The sequence below is a fragment of the Lepidochelys olivacea genome, assembly GCF_965140295.1.
Source record: "Lepidochelys olivacea isolate rLepOli2 genome assembly, chromosome: 19".
Lineage (NCBI taxonomy): Eukaryota > Metazoa > Chordata > Testudines > Cheloniidae > Lepidochelys > Lepidochelys olivacea.
In genome coordinates, this window is record NC_140429.1 from 6,027,158 (window position 1) to 6,047,982 (window position 20,825).

The window sequence follows — 20,825 nt, forward strand, 5'->3', positions numbered from 1 at the left end:
AATTGCCAAGGATGGAGAATACACCACCAGCCTGGGTAAGTCGTTAATTACCCTCACTGCTTTCCAGCCGGAATTTGTCTCACTTCAGCTTCCAGCCATTGGACCTTGTTGGATCTTTGTCTGCTAGACTGAAGGGCCCATTATCAAATTTCGGCTCCCCGCGGAGGTACCTCCAGACTGCGACTGAGTCGCCCATTCCCATTCTCGGGGTTAGGCTAAACAGGTCAAGCTCCGGGACCCCAGCCCTCTAAAGCACGTTTCCCAATCCACTCACCATGCTGCTGCATATACACCACTGGGTTTGGTTTTCCTTGTAGCTGGGCATTGTGTATGAATGTACGACTCCTTGATTGTGCGTGTGTGTGTGTGGATACACACACCTCTTCTGTAGGTAGGGGTGGAGGGTGTGCACAGGTGCAGTTTTGTTTGTGCACGGGTGAAGTGCGTGTGTATATACACACACGCACGTGCCCATGAACGCATACAGCCCTCTCGGCTGCCCCACATTTCAGTCCTGAATTTTCCCCTTCCCACACAAACCTGCTGCTTCTCTCTCTTTCTCCTTCCTGTTTTCGGCGACTGACAGCAGAGGCAGGTTGAAGGAACCCTTGTTTGAGAGGCACTGGCTCCCCGCCTTGCATCTCTTGTACAGCAGCAGGCTAAGACATGGACTGCGGGAAGGCACTGCCTGGGGATGCTAAGTTACAGAAACCCAGACAGGTGCCTGCTCTCATCTGCTGCCCCCTCGCACCTCCAGCACCCACCTCCTCTAGGAACCAAAGCCTCTGCCCACATATGGCGCCATCTGTGCTGTCTTGTACCCTCCCCCAGCCGATTCCCCCAGCCCCAATAGGGTCCACCCTCTCCCTTACCCGCACTTGATCCTGAATCCAGGAACTAGATCTGCTCAGGGCTCGATTCTTCCCCCTAGCCCCTCTCCCCACACACTCTCAGGACATGCAGCAATAATTCCAGTGGGGTCACAGATCAGGGCCCACGGCTGTGGGTCGCCCCCCTGCAGGGCCCAGCCTTGTCTCACCCCCCATGGCTCCATTTCAAGGTAACGAGTGACTCGGGACCCCACCATCCCCTGCCCCATTTGGAAGCCCTGGTTACTGTCCCTACGCCCCAGCCACCCACCCACCTGGGAGGAGGTAAGATGAGCCCCAGAGTGCGGTACAGGATGGCCCCGATCACGAAGTACGATGACTCGTCCATTTCTGCAGAGAGACGGGAAGGGGACAGAGCCATGGTGAACAGGGGTCAGCACCCGTCCCTGGGGTCCGGCTCCTCCCATGCCCCCAGCCTGGGGACAGGGACCCAGCTGGCCCTCCTGGAAAGGGCTGCAAGTCGTTACGTGCCCCCCTTTTCCAATGTGCACCCTTCCTCATGGCCTGGGAATGCAGACAGGCCCCTTCCCCTGCCCTCCGGCAGTTGGAGGTGGCTCCATCCAGAGGAAGAGGTTACAGTGGGGGAATGGAAGCCAGGACTCCTGGGTTCTACTCCCTCCCTGCTGTGACTTGCTAGGGTACGTTGCTGAACGGCTCCATGCCTCTCTTTCTCCACCTGTAAAAGGGGGTTAACGGTGCCGACCTGCAGCAGTGAAGTGCTGGTAAGGGGAAGGGCTTTTAGCAGCCGTCCCCAGCTCCCGCCCCAGCACACGCCAGTCCAGCCATGTCTGTGTCCCAGGGTGCACTTGGCTACCCAGCCTGCCTCTCTTCCAGGGCCCACACATGAACAAGGACACCTGCAACATGGGGCTGCAGACACACATACGCATTTGCAAACCTGCATGCAAACACAGACCTCACCCCTGTGCACACACAAACCTACACACTCGTAATCACATGGGAACAAACACACAGACACGCACAAATAGCAGCCCCTGCTGCTCTCCTCCCGGGGGCCCCGGCCCCGCCTTACCAGAGGAGGAGAGGCTCAGCACCGACTTGGGGATGAAGAGCTTGTCCTCCGAGTGGCGGGCCCAGTCCTTCATGCCCCGGCGCCCCTTCATGGGGAAGTTGATGTCACTGGAGACGGCCGAGACGGGCTCTCTCTGGATGCTGATCACTGCCAGGGTGGGGACAGGGAGAAAGGGTCACTTCCAGCTCCCGCCTGCCTGGGCACATTGGCCAAGCTCAGGATGCCCCGGTGCCCCTGCCCACGGGCCTCCTGACACCTCCATGCCCCCAGGCTCCCAGCCTCTCTGCTGCTGCACTGCCCAGCGCTGCACTGGCCTGGACGCCTCATGCCCCCCTCAGAATAAAGCAGCCCCAGGCCCCGCCCCAGCCTGGCCACTCACCCAGGTTGTCGGTAACCACGAGGGAGCTCTGGAAGGCCTTCAGCGCATCCCCCACCAGGTGGATGAAATCTTCCACCACCTTCATGAGGTGCACGGAGCCGGGGGACACCTGCGGGCACAGAGAGGGGGAGAGGCTACCGCAGGGGCCCAGGTATGGCGGGGAGGGAGGGTAGCTCCTTGCCACTTGCCCCCACTGACAGGGAATGGGACCTGGACGGTTCCAAAGGGTCCCCCCAAATCATCCCCCCCAAATCATCCAAAGGGTCCCCCCCATATCATGTGCAGGGACACCCCAACTTCCCAGAGCGTGGGGGAGGGAGGAGAACAGGAGCTAGCGCTGATCCAGGCCATGCTTAGCTTTAAGGGAAGGGGGGGTGCTGTGGGGAGGGGGTTCCCTGCCCAGGCAACAGCCCCAGCCCTTTCATCCAGAGCCGCCTCCCCCTCAGCCATGCCAGAAACTGCCCCCCACAGCTCCAGCGCGCCCCGGTCACTCCGACCGCCCAGGAGGCTCCAGCCACCCACAGGCAGGGAGCTGGGCTCCCCCAATTCCACGGGGCCACCAAGTTGATACTGGCAGAGCCAACCTACTCCTCCCCCCCCCCCCTGTATAGCTATTCAGAGACCCCGGCCCATGGGCTTCCCCTCCCCGCCAAAGCCTGGACCCCCTGCATAGATATGCCCACAGCTCCCCCTCAGCCTGCCCCACCTCCCCAGGGCACCTCAAGCCAGAGACCCCTCCCCGCAGGCAGCCGCCAGCCCAATACCTCCCACAGCCGTAGACGAGGCCCCAGAAAAGCTCCCAGACCAGGTGCCCTGTAGACGGGGCTGAAGCCATCTGCTGACGGGGGCTCCTCCTCGCCCCTCTAGCCTGGGCAGGGCACTGGAAGGGCAGCCCCACAAGCTAGGCTGGCAGCATTGGCACCATGCCGCCCCCCGCTCTGTTGAGAGCCTGTCACAGCCACAGTTGTGCTGCGCCAGCCAAGCGCCTGCCTCCCTGGCCGGCTGGCGCCCGTCCCTGAGCAGCCGGCTCACCTGCTGGGCGTCCTCCCACTTGTCTCTGTTCTCCGAGTCCACCATGTAGCTGACCACCTGGAAGAAACGCTGCAGGGAGCGGAGGAGAGGAGAGGGGGCGTGAGGGGGTGGCTCTGCGACGCACGGGGGCATGGGACAGGGGGCTTCCCCTGGGCACGTCCGGGAGCCTCGAAATTCCACTGCCCTGAGAGTACCCGCACCTGCACGTCCAGGCAGCCCTGTCACCCACACCCCCAGACGGGACCCCCCAGCTCCAGCTGGGATTCTTCCTGGCCCTCCTTGGTTGCTCCCAGCCGAGGGTCACCAACTCCCCCCACCCTCCCGGTGGATGCCGAGCATCTACACCCCAAACCAGCTCGGATCCAGGCCACCTTTGGCTGCTGCTTGTCAGCCAGGCAGCGCCAGCCTGGGAACGGGGCACCCCAATGCACAGAAACCACAGAGCCAGACACAAAAGGGGTCATGCCAAGACACTAGGGGTGAGCCCCCCACAACAATGCCAGACAGAGGGCAGGGAAAGGCAGCCAGCAAAGAGCCCACGTTGGCCTTTCCACGGTGGCCCGGCCTCCCGCGTGGGACCTGGGCCGGGCCCCCGGCTCTTCGCAGGGGCTGGCCGGGCGGTACCTGCACGTCGTCGGAGGAGGGGATGTAGGTGGCCCTCTTGAAGGTGTCGGTGACGTTGCGCAGGATCTCCACCGAGAAGAGCAGGTCCCCGCTGTAGTACGTCCTGCGGGCCATCAGCTCCAGCAGGCTGCGCACCACCTGCGACATGCCCTCGCCCGCCAGCATGCGCTGCCCCTTGGCCAGGTGCTCCCGCAGCTTTCCATGCAGAGGGACAGAGATGGGGGAGAGGGGAGATTACCCAGCAGCAGGGGGTTCCCCAGGTCCCTCTCCCAACCCACCCTGAGGCAGCAGCCGGACAGGATTTCTGTCTGGGAACAGCACAGACATCCACAGGAGCCATCAGGGTGGTTACCCATGCCCCACCCCCCCCACACATGGCCCGTCCCGGGGAAGTTCCCCATGTCCCACCCTATCCCAGGAGCCACCATTGCAGGGCCCAGGGAAGGAAGGTGCCATACCCAAGCCAACCCCTCTCCAGGCCCCACACCGCAGCCCCTGAGCCCCTGTGGCCCCCCAAAGGTGGGCGTGGGGCCAGTGGATTAGAGTAGGGGCCAAGGAAATCAGGAACATTGGGTCCTAGTCCAGCTTCTCCATTGAGTCACTGTTCAGGGTGAGTCACACCCCAACCTGTGCCTCAGTTTCCCCATATGTCAAATGGGGATAACGCTAATCAAGGCAGCTCCTTGATCTACCGCATCAGAGCGCTTGGCCTTGCCAGGGAACGGGACACACAGCGAGAATGGGGAAGATGGCAACACAGAGGGATAATTAGCATCAGCCCCCACCTCTAACCTGGGGTGGGTGGGGGAGGGAGCCAGGGGCAAGGACGTTAATTAGGTTCCATTGCAATGAAATATTCATGCAAAGCAGCAATTTGGCTGGCGGGAGTCAGGGGCTGCTTGGCTGCTCTGTACTGGGGGAGCTTTTGTCTGCCAATCCCGAGGGTCAGCCGGTTTCTGAGCGCACCCTCTCTGGGAAAGGGGAGGGGGAGGGATTGGACATGGGGGCAGGCTGGCTTTGCAGGGGCTCCCCTCTCTCCCTTTAACAAGGCATACAGTGAGGACGAAACGGGCATGGGCGGGTCCAATGTGCGTGGCAAAGCCACACAAGGCCAGGAGATCAGAGCCCATTGCGACAGGCATGCCTGCGAGGTCTACCTGGCGAGCACGGCATCCTGCCCAGCCAGCGGGATTGCGGCCAGACTGGAGTCGCGGGTCAGTCCCCATGGCCTTGAGCTGCAATGGCTCCTTGGGCAGCTTGTGGGACTGGGGAGGGAAGGGGGCAGACAGCAGCGATCCAGGGGCTGAAGGGACTGATGAGGAGGGTCGGGTCACAGGGGATGGAGACAGCTGGGGCGCAGGGCTCCCAAGGATGGAGTGGGGCTCAAGGGCTGGGAGAACTGGAAGCCAATGGAGGAAGGACAGATCCGACAGCGCATCAGCGGCCCCAGCCCAGGGACCTATCGGCCCAGCGGGAGCCCCGTGGCCAAGGACGCTGGCCCGGGGGGCTCGACCAAGGGGACGAGGCTGATCCCGGGGAGGAGGAATGAGGCACCTTCTCCTGCAGCAACGACTGCAGCAATCCCCACCTTTGGAGAACGCCAGATCAAAGCCGCCCCCCGACCAGCCACTTCAAACCACGGCCCAGGCACCCGAACCCACTGCAAGCCCTGGGAGCCCCCAACCGGCCAAGAAACAAGAGCCCCCTCAAGGAAATGGCCCCTGCAGTCAGGTGGCTGGCGGCACAGGGCACACGGGGGGCGCTCAGCAGAGCGGGGGGGAGGGGGCTGGCTGGGCGGCTCGCTCTGTCCCTGTACAAGGGAGGCTCAAAGCAACGCGGCCAGCAGTGCCAAGGCCGTCCCGGCACGGCGCCGGCGAGAGAGGAGCGGGGAGAGAGTGCGTGGGCCCACCGGAGCGTGCACCTACTGAGAGATGTAGGTATCTGTACTCGTGGGAGATGCAGCGGGCAAAGCTGGGCATGCCCCAGTACGCCACCCCGTGGGCATTCAGCAGGCACCGACGGCTGGCGGATCCTAGACAAGAGGGGAAAAGAAGCATGGAGCACCCAGCCTGTGCAGCCCGAGCGCCCCCAGCCCCTGCCCCCACGCCACCCCCCAGCCCCAGTGCCCAGCGCTCACAGCCCCCACGCCCAGCTCCAGCCCGCAGCCCCATTGCCCATAGCCCCTGCCCCCCAGCTCCAGAGCCCACAGCCCCAGGCTCAGCTCCAGCCCTCAGCCCCTGCCCCTCAACCCCAGTGCCCACAGCCTTCCAGGCCGAGCTCCAGCCCCAGCAACCACCTGCAGCCCCTGCCCCCCAGTGCCCACAGCTCCCCAGTGTGCCAGCAGCCCCTGCCTTCCAGCCTCAGTGTCCACAGCCCCCAGGCCCAGATCCAGCCCCAGTGCCCGCAGCCCCCCCCCCAGAGCCAACGCACACAGATTCCCCCAAGTCCCAGCCCTAGCAGCAGCCTGCAGCCTGCAGCCACCCAAACCCCACCCAACAAGGTGCCATGGGGAAGCCAGGCCGGGGAATCAGCTCTTCTAGGAAGGCAGCAGAATTACTCAGGGGCCAGCAGCCTTAGCTCAGCTTGTTCTGGGGAGTGCAAGGGGGTCCCGGGGAGCAGGCAGGGTCATGAGAGAAAAGAGCCTGCCGGCAAGTGAATCCCATAGCCCACATGCCTGGCCCCCCTCCCCATTCGGCTCTCAGCCCAGGTGGGAGCTGGGGCAGAGATGGTGCCGCGGCCGCTCACCGGTGGCGTTGGGTGGGCATTTGTTGTAGATGATCTCGCCAGCGGCCGTCTTCTTCCAGGTCATCAGCATGACGTACTCGTCCTTGCACATTTCATGGTAGGCTGCCAAGGGAATGCGAGGGTGAGATGGGCCCCCGGACGGCTGCTCTGCATGGATGGGCCACTAGACTGGTGCGGGAGGAAGGGGGGTGCCTGCTGGGCAGGACTAGCAGGTATGTGGCCGGTCAGCTGGTGGGGTGGAGGGAGGACAGGCTTGAGAGAGGGAGCTGGACGGACAGCGGGCGGCTGGAAGGACGGATGCAGAGACGGTGGGTGGGTGGAAGGACAGACGGACAGGTGGAGAGATAGCGGGTGGGTGGAAGGACGGACAGACGCATGGAGGGACAGTGTGCGGGTGGAAGGCCAGACAGACAGATGGAGGGACAGAGGGCGGGTGGAAGGATGGACAGAAGGTGGGTAGGTAGAAGGACAGATGGCTACAGGGAGCGCAGGCAGGTGGAAGGACAGACGGACGGGCTGGCTGGGTGTCAGGGCAGGACAGGAGGAGGAGGAGCTGGCTGGACGGAAGGCATCACACCAGCTGGTCAGAGAGAGGCAGAGTCCTTGGGTCCCGAGGCAGGGGAAGCCCGCGTGCTGGGCTGGAGGCTGAGCAGGGGTCGGCAGACTCTCCACCAAGTACCTGGGCACTTCTTCTCATTGCACGTCTTGACCTCCTCTCCAGAGCCCTCGCATGGGTAACCTTGCATGCCCGTGCCCTGGCACATCCGGAAACGTCTCTGCCAGCCCGTGTCGCACGTCTTGGAGCACAAGCTCCAGTGGTTCCATGGGCCCCACTTGCCGTCGGCTGCGAGGGGGAGCAAGAGATGCATGTTAGGGCCCTGATGCAGGCAGGGCAGGGACCAGACAGACAGACAAGCGAGAGGGACTGCCAGAGACTGGGACACGGCCGCGCCAGCCCATAATGACTTTAATCAAATATTCTACAGATTATTAAACCCATTAATCAATCGTTTCAGCTTCATTTCAACCAAACGAGACAAATGTCCCCTTGTGTCCCAGGGTGTCCTCGGCTAATTAGCACCACCCCCGGCATTCCTGTCCTTTCAGTCCCAACACCCCTGCCCCCCAAGACCCACGCTCCCACCCTCTGCCTGCTGTGACGATGTGACGCAGCAGGGAGGGGGGAGTGTTGACCTGGGAATGTGCCCTGGGGATGGGAGACCTGAGAGCCTGTCACCTGAGCCAGGAGGGGAAGGGAGGTAACACCTCTGCCCAGGAATGTGGACGGAGGCTGCAGCAGGGAACCTGCTGGGTGGGTTTAGTTTCAGTTTGAGGCTGGGTGGAGGAACACAGGGAACCCCAGGGCTGGGGTCTAAGCTCCCTGCTCCCCCAGAAGGACTTGACTGAGGGGTCCTGGGTGTACCCACAAGCTCTGTTGTGGACTGTGTTCCTGTTGTCCAATAAACCTTCTGTTTTACTGGCTGGCTGAGAGTCTCAGTGAGTCCCAGGCAGAGGGGTGCAGGGCCTGGACTCCCCCACACTCCGTGACACCTGCCAATCCAGAGGAGCCCAGACAGAGCCCGCCTGCTCTCCCCAGGACCCCCTCTGCGGGCCCGGCTCCAGCCACCTATGCAGCTCCCCATCCCCCCTGCCTCTCCTCCTGATGCTCCCTGGTTCAGTCCATTGGTTGTACCCCTGCAGGGCTGGGGGGACCTCCACCCCCAAAGGGTCAGGGTCAGGTGCCACAGCAGAGTCCAAGGAGACGCCGCTGAGGTTCGAGGCATCGGCCAATGGTGGGTCAGTATCGCTGCCAGCCTTGCACAGATGGGGAAACCAAGGCGCGGAGCAGGGAAGCGACGCACCCTGGGACTCTCAGCGAGGGGGGTGGGTTTCGAAGCCAGGCTTCCCGCCTCCTAGCCCAGCGCCCCAGGCTTTGGGTCACGCCGCCCGGCCTCGCCACTGGCACGCAGATCCAGGGGGCGGAGCGTGCAGCCTTCGAGCGGCCCAGAGCGGCAGGTTTGCAGCGCCGCCCGCCGATCTCGGAGCCTTGTGGGGCTCAGCAGCTTGGCTCCGGTCTCCCTCCCCGGATTGTCTCTCCCCCCTCCGAGCAGCCTTGATGTGCCACGTGACCTGCCAGGAGCCGGCGCCCCCGACCTTTCCATGCAGCTCACGGCAGCCAAGTGATATTTAAAGGTCAGCAGGCACGTGACAGCAGCTGCCCTTGCTTTGCACTGGGCCGAACACCTGCCCTCCCTCCAGGGTTGGGTGCACAGGGCCTGTCTGGACCCACCCGAGGGACCGGGGCTGACTGGGAATAGGGGGAAGGATCAAGGCCAAGCCAAGAGCATCGTCAGGAGACCTGCCCGCCCCTGTCCCGGGGCCGACTCTCACAGACCGGCTCACCCCGCGCTGGCTGGCAGGTGCAGGCTGGCAGGAAAGGACCATCCTCTGCACCGAAGGGCCACCAAGGTCCGGGAAAGGTCCTTGGCTCCGCTCGGGGTGCACGTGAGCCTATGAGACAGCTGCACCCTGCACTGGTGCCCGCTTGTGCACACTTGCCCAGGCTGCATTTGCACATACCGACTACACTGAAGCACACACAGGCAGACCACGAGTGTGAAAGCGGGAGAGAACCCTGGGTCTTTGGGGCCGCCTGCTGGACTGACAGCAAACCTCCCCCGGCTAGCGGCAGGGCTAAGGGTTAAACCTCTCTGCGCGGGAGCCTGGGCTCACGCTGAGCCAGGCCAGCATCTCCTTGGATGTGTCCTTGGTCCTGGCAGCAACTGACCAGCCACGGGGCCCTTCGTCAGGGCATCTGCTGCTGCTGCACGCGCGCACGAGTGGTTCTGGGCGGTTGTGAAGGTTCACGCCTACATGTTCAGCTCCCCATGCTACCGGGCGTGCTCGTGCATGGGCGCATTCCCAGAGCTACATGCCGAGTCCGTGCACCTGGGCCAGCGGGCTCCTAGTGCCATCGCGAGCGCTCACACGGATGCTTGTGCCCCCCCCCGTGGGAGCCATGGACCCCTGGCAGGCCCACGATGCCGCCGTGCCATGGGGCTAGCGCTCGAGCCCAGCGGGGAGCCACAACTATCACCAAGCGAGCAGGAGCCCCCAGGAGATGGAGACGGGTGCTCCCCAGCTCTGGACGTACCCTGTCCCCCAGCTCCTCTGCTTTAGCTCTCATAAAAGCTGACCGATTAGCTCTGTGGCGGGGAGAGGCAGCCGGGGCCCATCTCTCACTGTCGCTTGCTGACGGGCAGCTCCATCCCCACTACTTGGGGATTAGCGATCCTATGGAGCGCAGCTGGTGCCGCAGACGGGTTCACGGGCCCTGTCTGTGGCTCAGTTTAAATGTGTTTACGCCGAGTCTGGGACCCAGCCCAGGGCCTGCCATGGAGCAGAGATGCCAGCTGCTGCGGTGGCCACAGGCTAAGAGGGACAGCCGGAGCTGCTGGATGCAGAGATCCCGAAAGAACAGCTGAGACCGGGATCAGAGACCCAGGACAGCAGCGGGCTCGGGGAGCAGGACAGAGCCCATTCTACAGCGAGCGCCGCACAAACCTGGATCCGGGAGACAGGGCACCCTGCACAGAGGGTCAGGCAGCTCCTCCCACTGCACATCAGCAGCGGGGCGGCTCAGTGTGAACAAACCCCCACTCACTAGGCAAACCATGCCAAGCGTGAGGACACATGGACCCCCCCCCCACCCCTGCACAGCACCACTGCTCACACACATTGCGACGCCCGGGGATCCTCCAACATGGCACCACGGGTCACACCCACAGTGACGCCTGGGGATCCCTGCACCCTGGCACGGCACCGCTGCTCACACTCACAGGGACACACGGGGATACCCCCACCCCAGCAATGCCGCTCACACTCACCGCAGTGCATGGGGATCTCCTGATGCAGCACCGCTGCTCACACCCACAGCGACACACGGGGATACCCCCACCCCAGCAACGCCGCTCACACCCACAGCGACACACAGGGATACCCCCACCCCAGCAACGCCGCTCACACTCACCGCAGTGCATGGGGATCTCCTGACGCAGCACCGCTGCTCACACTCACAGGGACACATGGAGATCTCCCCACCCCGGCACGGCACCGCTGCTCACACCCACAGGGACACACGGGGATACCCCCACCCCAGCACCGCTGCTCACACTCACCGCAGTGCATGGGGATCTCCTGACGCAGCACCGCTGCTCACACTCACAGGGACACATGGAGATCTCCTCACCCCGGCACGGCACCGCTGCTCACACCCACAGCGACACACGGGGATACCCCCACCCCAGCACCGCTGCTCACACTCACAGCGACACTTGGGGACCCCCCAACACGGCACCGCCGCTCACACCCACAGTGACCCACAGGGACCCTACCCCCAATGTGTCACTGCCACTCACGCACCCCACGATGCATGGGAACCCCCCCCCCCCCGACAGGGCACTGACACTCACATCCACCAGGATGCACGGGATCCCCCGACACAGCACCACCACTCACACCCAGGGCAATGCAGGCGCCCCCCCCCCCGACACAGCACCACCACTCACACCCAGGGCAATGCAGGCGCCCCCCCCCAACACAGCACCGCTGCTCACACCCAGCTACCGAAAGGGGGCATTTACCCACCCAGAGGCACTCCTACTCTCCCGCCAGAGTCCCTGTGCAGGGGTTGGGCCCCAACATGCCAGCACCTGCCACGTGTGGACTAGTCTGCACCAAAGCAACGCCCAGCACGGTGTCCCCAGCTTCTCCGAGCTCTGACGCCCTCCCCGTGGCCTGTCCCAGCCACGCCGTGCCCTGCTGCGCCCAAGCCCCCTGCCCCCCCACAGCGTAAGGAGCGCGCGTGAGCCTTACTTGGGCAGTTGGGGTTGATGCACTCCCTGGCGTCGGCGTGGGCTCCTTTGCACTCCGCCCAGCCGTGGCCCGAGACGCTGCATTTGCGCGTGCGCTGCTGGGTCCCATTGGAACACGACACCGAGCACCGGCTCCACGAGCCCCACTCCAGCCACTGACCTTCCACTGCCAGGGAAAGCACAGGAGAGAAGGTGGTTAGTGCGAACAGGAGCTGGGGGGACGGGAGGCAGGGGCAATTCCTCTAGGCCCTGGTGTCCAGATCCAGGCACGAACCTCGTCCTCCCCTATCCGGTTAGGAGCTTCGGCCACACATTGGCAAAGTGTGCATCACATCCCGCTCTAGTGGCTGGCCGGTTAGAGGGTAATGGCCTACTACTGCTGCCAGCTAACAGCTGCTCCTAGAGCTGAAACTCTAGCTGCCTGTGTTGTGGTGTTCGAGGTTCTGGGTTCACCTCCTGCCTCCCCGCGGTGGTTACGGTGCTGCCACCCAGGCAGGGGTCACCAGGACTCGGCCCGCTCTGGTGGCTCCTGTTCCCCTGCACGCCAACGGTGCTACAGTTCAGCAGAGTGCTGCCGGGTAACAGCCTGCTGCTCCCGCCGTGGGCTGCCGGTGCTTCCGGCGAGAGAGCCCCAGGCTCCAGCCACGGAGGGTGGGGGGCGCATTGCAGGGGGACTCTCTGCCTTAGCCCCAGGAGTGGTCCCGCTGCAGCGGCTCAGCGGACAGCAGGCCAAGACACACTTGGGCCTGCTCCCACCAGCCTCTTTACAGGAAACACTGGGGGGCGGGGGTCTGTGGGCATCCCCAGGGTGACCCCGGGCTGAGACGTGTGAGCAGCATCTCCGCTGCACGGCAGAGCCGAGATGCATCCGGAGAGCGGAAGGATCCTGCCCTGACTACGCCCCCCCACTTCCCCCACACCAGCAGAGCAGGATGAGCCATGAATCCTCCCGCTAGCCCTTAGCAGGGCCCTTACTGGGGTGCAGAGCAGACGCGACTCCTCCCCTCTGCAGCTCCCGGTGGCGCTCCCACCCGGCATGGATCTTTCCCCGGGGGGGGGGGGTGTCCTGCCAGGCCCAGGTGGGAGGGAGCGTTAACGAGCTGCCAGGCAGCCCAGAGCAGCAGGCTGGCTCTGCAGGAGCACCCGCAGGTCATCTAGGCCCCCGTCCGCCTCCTGAGCATCCAACTCCCAGCCCCTGGCCTGACCCGTGTCCTAAAACCACCACCATGGAAATGCAGCGGATCCGCTCACTGAAACCAGGAAGGAGAGAGAAACTAACCGACGTGGGGCTCGGGGATGGCCCCGCGCGCCAGGGGATGGATCTGGGAGACAGGCCCGGGTGGGGCAGGGTGGAGGCTCAGAAACAAGCGAATACGTTTCCTCCCCATCGCTCTCGATGCACTCCTGGCCCCAGGCCCCTGTTGGGATCACACAGCTATTCGCCCTCCCCACAGGCTGGTACCAGCCTGTCTGGCCCGTCAGCCGCCCAACAGGGCAGCGAAGAGTCAGCTGGCAATCTACTGCCACAAAATCAATAACTGGATGAGAGAGAGAGAGAGAGAAAGCGCTTCGGGCCAGATCCGCCACTGGTGTGGCCACCACCGCTCGACAGCAAGGGGACCCGGCCCACTCGCTCCAGTGGAGCAGGGCCCATCGACCCCAGCTGGGGCAGTTGTTCTTTGCCTCCCCTCACTCCCGTTTCCTCCTCCTGGCTCCTGGTGGGCACCGTGGGGCTCTGGGAGGGTTCCCACCCCAGCATGCCATGCCATCCCCCGCCCTGGGCCACTGCCCAGCTCTGCCCTGGAGGGAATTGCTCGTTAGCCCTGGACACAAAGCTGCTTACAAACGACCCGCCTGCAGCCTGCTGGGTGCTACTTGTCAGCTTCCCCCCCCACCGACAGAGATGAGCGACACCCGCCCACCATGCTGGGTCAAAGGCAGAGCCCGGAGTGACCCACTGCAGCCCAGGTACTGTGGGGCAGCAACCCTCCACCCCGGGCCTCTGAGCTAGGGAGACACCCTGGAGACATGAACAGCGTTCAGGGGGAAGAGCCCCCACATCCCCGATCTCTCGGGGAGTATCCCAAGGGGCCGTGTCAGGACTCAGCACGGAGGTGGGGGTTCCACAGAAAGGGGGAGCCCCTCGTCCTCTGCTCTCCCCCGGCCAGTGACGGGGCGGGCAGGAGTCACCGCTGACGGAGCTACACGCTGCCCCTCCTTTAAAGCAGCAGGCACAGATGGGGCGGCCACCCGCAGCCTCGCTGGCGATTTCACCTCGGCTACGTCCGCTGGCAGCCCCCGCCCGCTGGGGAGCTCTGGCTGCTGAAAGGGAACTGGCAGCAAAGTTCCCTGATGGGACAGGCCCAGAGCCCCCCTATGCCTGGCACTGCTCCCAGAGGGGTCTACTTACAATCTCAGCTGGCCCATTGTATGCTCCTGCCCCTATAGGGCCCCTTCTCCGAATCCCCACAGCTCCTCCCCCTTACTCTGCCCTATATGCCCCCTCACCCCATCCCACAACTCCATTCTTGCCCATAGAGCTCTGCGTACCCACATCTCATGCCTCACTACAGCCCCATCACATCACCCTCCTTTGCCCTCACACCTCCCTCCTCCAGCGCCCCAGGGAACAGCTGTGGCCTCCCGGCGCGCACAGGGCCTGTGAGCTAACAAGCCAGGCTGGGGCATAGCACGATATGCCACCCAGATGTCTCACAGTCCTGTCTCAGGAAGACTCTGCTCCCGTTCCTCCTCCCCAGCCCCCGGGGCTCTCCCCCTCCCCACAAGGGGCTGGAATCAAGGCGACCCTCTGGGGACGCTCAGTGTATTTCACGTGCATCCCGCACGCCCACAGAAATGTCACTTGCTGAGCCCGCCGGGGCCCCGGCCGAGCTGCCACACGTAGTGAGACGGCTGCGTTTGCTGCTAGCCCCCGGATCACAGGCACTGGCCCCATCGGGAGCTGGACGCAGGCCATTCAGCCCCAGAGCTGGGGAACCTGGGCTTTAATGTGGGGGGATGTCTGTCTAAGCTGGAGTCACGTATCCCCCTCCCAGTCACCCCAGCCGCCCTCTTCGCTCGCACTCACACCTCGCTCCCCTGGGTCACCCCCTGCCGGCCTCATTCCGACCAAACTCCCGTCCGAGTCCCCTTCCAACCCGCTGTCCTAGCTCAGGGAAAGGAACAAACGGGCATGCCTCGTCCGCTCCCCAAATCATCCCTCTCCAGCACGACATCTGCATCCCGTGCCACAGCCCTATCAGTCCCCCCGCCCGCCCCTCGTGATCCCCCCACACACACACACACGTTGCTCCCTGCACTCCGAGCCTGCGTGCCGGCTAGCGGATAGCTGAGGGGCAGCCGGGGGACGGAAGATGACCTCGGTACCAGTCTCTCTAGGCTGTTCCCAGGGCTCTCAGTCCCGGGGGGAACCTAACGCATAGGACCTCAAAAGGTCTTTGCCTTTGATTTCAGTCCAGGCTGGGAGCCTAAATACCTTTGAGGATCAGAGCCTAAGTGCCCTGAGACCGCCCAGGGACGGGAGCTGCCTTTTCTGAGCGTGGCGTGGGGCTGTCTCCGGGGGCGAGGCCACCTGAGGGCTTCGAGGGATGGCCAGGGAAGGCAGGCAAGCGGGAAAGCCGAGCGGGAAAGTGCGGAGGAGAAGAGCCAAGGAGCAAGTTACTAACCAGGGCAGATTGCGATATTGCAGGGCTTAGTCTGCACCTCGGGGCCCTCGCAGGCCTTCCCGCCGTGCTGCGGAGCTACGCACTGCCGGGTTCTCGTCCTGGCCCCTCGCCCGCAGGTCACGGAGCACAGACTCCACGGGGACCACTCCTCCCACAGGCCGTGCACTGCAATACAGCACACAGCAATCACGCCTCCGGCCTAGCCCGCGCGCAGCAGACGGCATGGCGGGGGACAGGGATTGGGGGCGCTCCGTCCCAGGAGTGCAGGCCCGCACCCAAAGCAGCGCCCCCACGGCAGAGGGAAGGCCTGAGCTGCTGCACTGAAGACCTGGAAGCACTTGTGAAACGGGGCTCAAATCCCACCGTGGCCAGGGAGGCATCACAACCCTCGTTCTACGGGTGGGGAAGCTGAGGCACGGATCAGCAATGTGACTTCTCCAAGGCTACACAGTGAGTCAGTGGCAGTGCTGGGAACAGAACCCAGGAGTCCTGACTCCCACTCCCCTGCTCTGACCACTGGAGCTCTCCTCCCTCCCCGGGACTCAACGATCACAAGAAATGTTCAGAGGGCAAGGGGGCCACAGAGATAGCAGAGGAGCGAGGGTCTGTCTCCCACACAGCCAGGTCAGACTTTCCTCCAGTCCCTAGTCTCAGCCACACCCCCTAGTATAACCTCCTAGCTAGAGCACGTTAACCCAAGGCAGCCTTTTCCTTCAGGCTGGTTCCAAAGGCTGCGGTGGCAGTGAGGTGGGGCCAAGAGTGATTAAAAGATCCCAGTGAACGCTCGACATGGTGGGAGATCAGCAGACTCCAAGGCCCAGGGGATCTTTGGGTGATGGCCACCACACCAGGGGGTAAACCGGGGACCTCCTGAGCTAACCGCATGAGCTGCCACAGCAGAAGTCAGGACTCCTGGGTTCTATTTCCAGAGCCGCCACTGACTCGCCATACGTCCTGGGAGGAGTCACTTCACCTCTCCGAGCCTGTTTCTCTCGCTGAGCCTCTAACAGACCCACATTCTCTGTGGGCATTGCACAGGGGTGGAGCTGTAAAACGCCCCCCACTGGGTTACAGCGGGCACCTAACGCCCTTCGGGCCTGTCTACACAAGAAACGAGCACTTATCTAACCTCAGGTGTGAACTGAAACCGATTTAGTGCAAGCTCCTGTGCAGACACCCTTAGTCCAGTTTCGCTTAAGTCGATTAGGAACAGGTTTATTTACGCCAAAATAACCTGAAACCAGAACAGCCACATGTGGCTTTGCTCCAGTTTAACTAAAGTGGTTTCAAAGTCTATTTAGATTAATAAAGCCTAAGTCTACAGGGGACCTCTGTGATCCTCTGGTCGGCCCTCCTGTGTAGCACCAGCCAGAGAAGTTCCCTGAAATAAGTTGCGTTAGTGGCACCTTCCCCTGCAGACAAGGCCTTGAAAACCTGAATGTCCGGCTGCAATCTGATGCGTGTGGATGGATCCACGTGGGACCCCACTGGCGACCCCAGGACCCTGCCTAGCTGTGAGAATCCGGTCACAGACTCCGATGGCAGGACCACACACTAATTGGGTCACAGGGTCATGGCCCGCTTGGGACTTATAAAAAAAAAATGGTTATTTTTCAAAATTCCAGTTTCTGATTTTTAAAAATAATTCAGGTTTGTTAAAAATAAAAGAGTCAACAAAGGAACTGAAGGACTTGTGGCACCTTAGAGATGAACTAATTTATTTGAGCATCAGCTTTCGTGAGCTACAGCTCACTTCACCGGACGCATTCAGTGGAAAATCAACATCCGATGAAGTGAGCTGTAGCTCAGGAAAGCTGATGCTCAAATAAATTGGTTCGTCTCTAAGGTGCCACAAGTCCTCCTGTTCTTTTTGCGAATACAGACTAACACGGCTGCTACTCTGAAATAAAGGAACTATTGCACGGGGGGCGAGAGGGGGGATGCTCCTGTTCCTCCGCTGATGTTTATAGGGGTCTTGCCAACCACAGTGAAACCGATGAACCAAGGAGGGGAAAGCAGTGAAACCGACTAGATGCAAAGGGCCAAGTTTCCACTGGTTCAGCACCGGCAGTCAGAGCCCTCGTGCTTTACATTTCCATGGCTCCGCCGGCAGTTTCAACACCTCGCCCATCTTCAAAGCCTTTGCATAGCATCTTTAGTCCTCAGGGAAGTGAAGTGAGCTGTAGCTCACGAAAGCTTATGCTCAAATAAATTGGTTAGTCTCTAAGGTGCCACAAGTACTCCTTTTCTTTTTGCGACTACAGACTAACACGGCTGTTACTCTGAAACCTGAGCTTTCTGAGAATCAAACAGCAGTTGGGAGGGATAACCTGAAAGCTCCGGGAAGAGGAGGAGAAGACCGAGCCATCACTGAGCTAAAAGCCTTCAGCCTGGAGAAAAATCTCCTCCTGGACTAGAGGAGGGGACACAGCCCGCGTCAGCCCGTGGCTGGGGAACGCAGAGGAGAGTTATGACATGACAAGCAGACTCTTTCTGCCCACGCTGTCATTTTATGACAGCCAGGAAGCCCCCAAAGGGGGCCAGATTAGACTGAGAGAGAGAATCCAGCTGCAGGGAAGCAAAGGCCCTGATCCTGTAATGACCGTGGCTCCTTGAGCCCACCCGCAGCTCATCCGAGGCCATGGCAATAGGAAGAGGTCAACTCTCAGAACAGCTCCTACCCCCGCCCCCACACAGCCCTCCTCTTGCTTGTGGGGATTGAGCCCATGACAAGTCTGTTGGGTTTTTTATTCCACTAGCACTTGCAATGAAATGAAGCCAGGCTTGGCAATCAGACTGGGAAGATCAGGAAGGGCCAGAAGGGTAGAAGATGGGGAGGCCCTGTCTGGACTAAGATTCAAGGCGTGGTCTTAGCACACACCTGCTAACACATATGGCAATCTAGGGTGGACAATAAAAATAACACCGAGCCCTTTTCGGCCCCAGCTCCCATCATTATCCCCACTGTGTCGAGGGGGAAATCGAGGCAGAGAACTGGGAAGTGACTTACCCAGGGTCACCCAGCAGCGGAGCTGGGAATAAAATGAAGGTCTCCTACATCTCAGCCCAGGGTTCTACCCACTAGGCCACACATGCCAGGCCGACTGTAAGTCAGCCAGTTTAGCACGTGTGAAAGGCTCTCGCTTGTAAGGTCACACCTCAGCCCCTGGCCTGGACAAGGCCCCTGGGCAGGTGGCTGAACGAGGGAAAACACCGATACCACTCACAGGTCTGCAGCAGAACCAGTGTGGTGCCTAGTGTCCTTCCCAGCCTTGGAGCCCCAGACCAGCCAAGGCCAGCGACACGCTGGGCCCAGTCCTCTCAGCTGACGTCTGTGGGAGCGGAAGATGCTCAGGACCTGGTCTGGCAATTCAAGGGGCTCCCCGCGCTGCTGGCCACTGAGCCTAGGGGGACCAGATGTCCCGATTTTACAGGGACAGTCCCGATTTTGGGGGCTTTTTCCTATATAGGCACCTATTACCCCCCACCCCCGTCCCGATTTTTTACACTTGCTATCTGAGCCTGAGCCGAGATGGATCACTGAGCTGGCTGGGTGCGTGTCAGGTAGGGAGACTTGCCCCCACTCGGGAGAAGCTGCCCACCTCTCTCTGAGCTCCCAAAGACAACGCCACCCCGGGGGGCGGCTAGGCTAGCCCAGTACGGAGCCAGGGGGTCGGGTGGGTCTGTAGTCGGATGGCCAGCCCGAGCCGCCACGGACACAGGGCTGTTTTTGGCACCTTCGCTCGAGCAGAGCATGCCTGGGCACATCTACCCGAGCAGGGAGTCACCCTCCCGGCTGCTGTGTAGACATGCCCTGAGTGTAACAGCACAAGGCACAGGACCAAGATGTCCCTGGCAGCCAGGGAACCTGCTCCCAACGGGCTGGCCATGCACAGCCAACACTCCAAGCGTCACGTGCCGGCTACCTGCGCTCTAACCCTGCAAGCTGGTGCCGGGGACACGGCAGCTACAGGCCCCGTCCTTCCATGCCATCGCATGCACCATCTCTATGGGATCCAGGCAGGCGCCGTCCTCCCCCGATTGAATCCCTCCTTCTACCCAGGCAAAGACTCGTTCCCTACCCTAAAATACCTTCCTCCCTGCTGGGGGCCTGTGTGGGGCATTTCCCGCAGCAGAGAGACACCACCTGGCAGGGGATTGCTGAGCGCTTTGGCCAGGTCGCCAGCCCTGGGAGTTTCAGTTCGTGCCCAGGTTCAGCAGGGGAGAGTCAGGGCACGCCTGGTCCCTGCCTCACTCCCCACTCGGGGGCTCTGGTTCTGTCCTGTGGGTGAAGGGAGCTCAGCCCCATGGCACTGCTTGAGCCTGCAAGCAAGTGTCGCGATGGTTTTTGTGGGTGCCTGTCTCCACTCGGAGCTGGGCTGAGAACCCACCTAACTCACCGCACCAACGTCATCATCAGGATTATCTGCTTAGCATATCAAGATCCCGGCTGGTCAGCGTAACGTTAGAGATAAATACACCACGCTCACACATGTCAGCGCCTCGTGCGTGAAGCCAAGGTTCAGTCCTACAGAGGTGTCCCCTGGGGGACAGGATATGGGCTACACCCTGCGTCCTGCACGTCTCTCGCTCAGGCCAACGGATTAACTACACTGGTGTAAATGAGAAATCACTTCTCCTTACCACGACAGAGTCACTCGGGATTCACGGCAGCATGAGCCAGCTCAAAGCCCGGTTCCGCATCCCCTTTGAGAGCTGGATCGGGATCTAACCCCGCCCACGCTGCACTGCCCCAGGACAGAATCCCCGCCCCGCGCCAGCACCTTGTGAGGGGCGGGCCGGGGTCTGGTCTCACATGCCCCAGGTCAAGTGGCTGTCCTGGAGCCAGTGGCTTCACCCCTCCCCGACACAGCTGAGATCAGGATCCAGTGGGCGGATCCCAGAGCAGGAAACCAGGCGTAGACAGGACAGGAGTTTCTCACTTGGCCCTTAGGATGTCCTGCTGCTGCTCCCCCAGGCAGGATGGGAATGGCTCATGGGGAGCCTGGGTCCCCCACGGGAGGGTGGTGTGGGGGCTGGGAGAGAGACCATCACTCCAGCTCAGGAAGGGGGAAAGAGAAGCCTAGGGTCACCCCGTCCCTGCCATCCTGATCCCCACAGCTCACCTACCTGGCCAGCTGACGCTCACTGCAGCCTGGGACGGGCGGCTTTGCGCATCCTAGCGATACAGCATCTCTGCACCCCCATGGGGCCAGTTTGTGCCCATGGCACAGCCGGTGGGTGAGAGGTGGGGGCAGGGGACCCTAGTTATGAAATGGAACCAAGTGCCACAACTCCCCCCTCCACGCTGCCAGCCCCCCCGTACCTGGGCAGGTGGCCGTGTTATTGCATATCCGCGTCTCCCGCAGCAGCCCGCTGCACAGCGTCCCGTAGGGAGACGAGACGCAGGAGCGTGTGCGCACCTGAGAGCCCTGCCCGCACGTCAGGGAGCAGACGCTCCACTGGGACCACTCCTCTGCGGCGGGGTCTCCTGTGGGGAGAGAGGGAGAGACACGCGTTGGCCAACCGGCCTCTTTCAAAACGCAGTGTGCCCCCCAGCCG

The 20,825-nt window shown here is 62.2% G+C and overlaps 1 protein-coding gene across 5 annotated transcripts in view; it reads right to left on the minus strand.

Moving 5' to 3' along the window:
• ADGRB2 (adhesion G protein-coupled receptor B2) overlaps positions 1-20,825 on the minus strand; it is a 101,010-nt gene that overhangs the window by 30,854 nt on the left and 49,331 nt on the right. For 3 of the 5 annotated variants that reach the window (XM_084652471.1, XM_084652469.1, XM_084652470.1), the window contains 11 exons: positions 20,590-20,754; positions 15,264-15,428; positions 11,579-11,743; positions 7,383-7,547; positions 6,704-6,805; positions 5,884-5,990; positions 3,959-4,153; positions 3,335-3,403; positions 2,303-2,411; positions 1,924-2,070; positions 1,145-1,220 (listed from right to left, as the gene is read on the minus strand). In XM_084652471.1, the coding sequence (XP_084508597.1) occupies positions 1,145-1,220; positions 1,924-2,070; positions 2,303-2,411; positions 3,335-3,403; positions 3,959-4,153; positions 5,884-5,990; positions 6,704-6,805; positions 7,383-7,547; positions 11,579-11,743; positions 15,264-15,428; positions 20,590-20,754 (1,465 nt within the window). The remainder of the gene's footprint in view (positions 1-1,144; positions 1,221-1,923; positions 2,071-2,302; positions 2,412-3,334; positions 3,404-3,958; positions 4,154-5,883; positions 5,991-6,703; positions 6,806-7,382; positions 7,548-11,578; positions 11,744-15,263; positions 15,429-20,589; positions 20,755-20,825) is intronic. The other 2 variants (XM_084652473.1, XM_084652472.1) reach the window with 1 other exon arrangement.